Genomic DNA, 3,844 nt, shown 5'->3' on the forward strand with positions numbered 1-3,844 from the left:
ACAAATCGGGCTGCGAACCTCAAGGTCAGCAGTTCGAAACTACCAGCTGTTCCGCAGGAGAAAGATGAGGCTTTCTGCTCCCGTAAAGATTCACAGCCTCAGAAACCCTGTATAGGGGCGCTATGAGTTGGAACTGACTCCATGGCACATCACCACCAACAACTGCCAATGAGCTATTCTAACTCATAGCGACCCTATAGGACAGGTAGAACTGTTTCTTAGGGTTTCTGAAGACTGTAAAGTTTTCTAAGAGCAGACTGCTTCATCATTCTTCTGAGGAGCAGCTGGTGGATTTGAACTACCAATCTTGCAGTTAGTAGTCCATTGCTTAACCCATTGGGCCATCAGGGCTGCTATATTATATTGTTGTTGTTGTGATGTGCCGTGGAGTCGGTTCTGACTCATAGTGACCCTGTAACAGGGTTTCCCAGGCTGTAAATCTTTACGGGAGCAGAAAGCATCATCTTTCTCCCGCAGAACAGCTGGTAGTTTCGAACTGCTGACCATGAGGTTCACAGCCGGATTCATAACCACTACGCTACCAGAGCGCCTTAAGTGTTTATATATATATATATACTTTTTTGTGTGCTAAGAATGTTTTAAAAAATTGTGTTGAGTCTATATATACAAATATACCAAAAATTTTGCCACTTCAACATTTTTACCACAACAAAAAGAAGATGAAGCTTGAGGAGGCCTTTGAAGAAATGGGGACATGTTTGTGATGTCACGCTTAGTGACAACAGAGGAAACAGTGGAAGGGCACATCGGCCAACGCTGGCCCAGGTGTCTTCAGGACTCAAGTGGCTTTGCTCTCTCTGTTCCACCTGCCCTTCCTTGAGTGGAACTGGGAACCAACGGAGGCTTCAGACCCAGGGAGTGGGCACGGGGATGGAAGTGAGGGAGCGGGAGAGATAGAGGGGTGGGAGGGTGTTGGGCTGGGGTCTATCCAAGCAGGGGACAGCTGGGGCCAAACTGAGAGGTGAGAACTGATGGGCATGGGGGCATATTGAGGGGTGATGGGCCTGAGTGGGGATAGTGGGACCAGGTGGGGGCAGGAAGGGGAGTTGCTGGCTTGGGCCACGGGTTATTGAAGAATGGCTGGGGGTGCTTGGGTCTGGGCCGAGGGGTACTCATCTGGGCAAGAGGTGTTGAGATGGGGTCAGGGGTGCTGGGGCCAGGCTGGGGGTGTTAGAGACAGGCAGGGGGGTGTTGGGTAGGGCTGGGAGGATGCTGGGGGAGCTGGAGCCAAGCTAGGGATTGTTGGGGCCAGGCAAGAGTGTTGAGGCAGGGCTTTGGGTGCTGGTACTGGGAGCAAGTCGGGGGTGTTAGGGTTGGGCAGGGGTGTGCTGAGTCTGGGCCGGGGCCAGGTAGTGGGGTGCTGGGTCTGGACCAGGGAGAGATGTTGGGGTCGGGATGGAGGGTGTTGGGGCTGAGCAGGGGAGCACCGGATCCGGCGGAGGGGTGTCAGTCTGGGCCAGGGGGTGCTGGTCCAGGTGGGGGTGCTGCAGCTCAGGTACTCACTGCAGGATGCAGTCTGGGATCTGAACGTGCTCCAGCGGGATGACTTGCTCCAGATCCTCCAAGCTGTGCACATACTGGATCTTGTTGATGAACTTCACACTGGCAGGAGAGAGAGGGGAGGATGCCTGAAATTCCAGAGGGCAGTCTCGGGTTGGAGACACCCACCACCCATTCCAGGATGTCCCGAGCACCTAAGCTCAAACCCCCTTTCTACTCAACACCAGCTTCTGTCCTACCCTCAGTGGGGTAGGGAGGGGAGAGCCCAAGCTCTGATTCCAAAGCCTTTGCAAAAAGGGATCTAACCCCACTGCCATCTGTCGTTCAATGAATTCTGACTCATAGTGACCTGGTACAGTGTTTCAGTGACTGAAAACCTTTATGGGAGCAGACGGTCTCATCTTTCTTGCTCAGAACAGCTGGTGGGTTTGAACCATCAACCTTGCAGTTAGCAGCCTAACACCTAACCCACAGTGCCACCAGAGTAAGAATGGAAGGTGCTGTGAATTAAACTGTGTGCCCCCAAGTATGTGTTGACATCTAACTCCTATACCCGTGGCTGTAAGGAGCCCTGGTGATGTCATGCTTAAGCATTTGGCTGCTAACAAAAAGGTTGGCAGTTTGAACCCACCAGAAGTGCCGCGGAAGAAAGACCTGGAGCTCTGCTCCTATAAAGACGACATTGTAGGAAACTCTACAGGACAGTTCTACTTTGTTACGTGGAATTGCTGTAAGTCTGAATGCACTTGACGGCACCTACTAACAACACAGCTGTAAATGTAATCCTGTTTGGGAGTAGAGTTTTCTTTGCTTTGTTAATGAGACAATATTAGTGTGAAGTACATTTTAAAGCTAGTGACTTTTGAGATATAAAGAGAGCAGATGAAACACAGAATGAAGCAAGCATTCTCAAGGATCTGCCCGCATTTCAGTTAACAGCCGAACCCTTAGACATGGCTGACTTCTCTAGAAGTAATCATAGAAATACTACCAGTGAATGGCTTTAACAAACAGAATTTTATTCACTCATAATTTGGGAGCTAGAAGTCCAAATTCAGAGCATCCTCGCTGGGTCAGCGCTGGGGAAAGGCCCTTTCAGCATCAGCTTCCTTAGAGAGCTCTGTGTGTCTAGGCATCAGTTTCTCTGGATTTAGGAAGGACCAGGGACCAGGGACCAGGGACCCTGGTTCAAAGGATGCACTCACTCCTAACTCTTCATTCTTTTTTTTTCTGCTCGATTTTCTCTCCTTTAATCTCTTGTGAGATGGATGATGTTGCAGGCCACACCCCAGGGAAACTCGCCTTATGTGGGATCAGTGTTGTAATGGGATTAGGGTGTTGTATCCCATGCTTTTAAAAAATATTTTATTGTGAACTATTTGTTAGTTTACATGGGAGAACATCAGTTTTACATTCATCCTATCGGATATTGTTTCATTGCCATGGTTACAATCCCCTCCATGCATCATCAACCAACCAAAGGGTACATCCTACAAGCCTGTCCTCCCTGGTCATCAGCACACAGCCCCTCTCCCTCTCTGGGTCTGAAGTCCCCAGTTGCTCCATCTCTCCACGTCATCATCTCTGCCTCCATCTCAGGCATCACTGCTTTGCATCCCATTCTGAATCCTCTTATATCACATCATGGGAGGTCATTTTATAACAGTCACATTGCATTATTATATAACTGCCAAACCAGAGATTCACGGTCCAGTCAAGTTAGCATGTATTTTGGAAGTGGGGGTGCACACAATTCAATCCATGACAACTGAGGTTACAGAAGCTGAGACAGGGAGCCAACAGAGAGAGAAAGACTTCTTCTACAGCTGAAACCCCAAATGTGGACGTCAAGCCTCCCAAACTGTAAGAAAATAAATTTATCTTCTTTACAACCCCACACATGCAGTATTTCTGCTACTGCAGCCACCAGCAAACTAAGATACAATCGTCTTCTCTGTGCACTTGAGATTGGTCTCCGCTAAACTAAAGTTTTGGTGTGAAGGATGCCGAGAAGCAAAGACTTGGATCAACCATCAATGTCCATGGGAGCTTCTTGTTGTTAAGTGCCACTGAGTTGGTACTGTCTGATAGCAACCCTATGCAACAGCCTCACAATTGTTGTTATATTTGAGTCCACTGTTGCTGCCACTGTGCCAATCCATCTTTTTTTTTTTTTTTAATGTTTTATTGTGAATTATGTGATAGTTTACATGGGAAAACATTGGTTTTACATTCATTCTATCATATATCGTCTCATTGCCATGGTTACAATCCCCTCCATGCAATCCTTCCCCCGTACCCCCCAGGTCTTCAGCACACAGTC

General features: G+C 48.5%; 1 protein-coding gene across 1 annotated transcript in view; it reads right to left on the minus strand.

Moving 5' to 3' along the window:
• The window catches only part of ATCAY (ataxia, cerebellar, Cayman type), a 68,299-nt gene that overhangs the window by 14,262 nt on the left and 50,193 nt on the right, over positions 1-3,844 (minus strand). The window contains exon 8 of the mRNA XM_006869040.1: positions 1,525-1,623. Coding sequence (XP_006869102.1) covers positions 1,525-1,623 — 99 coding nt within the window. The remainder of the gene's footprint in view (positions 1-1,524; positions 1,624-3,844) is intronic.

This window comes from Chrysochloris asiatica, unplaced genomic scaffold, assembly GCF_000296735.1.
Source record: "Chrysochloris asiatica unplaced genomic scaffold, ChrAsi1.0 scaffold00125, whole genome shotgun sequence".
Classification (NCBI taxonomy): domain Eukaryota; kingdom Metazoa; phylum Chordata; class Mammalia; order Afrosoricida; family Chrysochloridae; genus Chrysochloris; species Chrysochloris asiatica.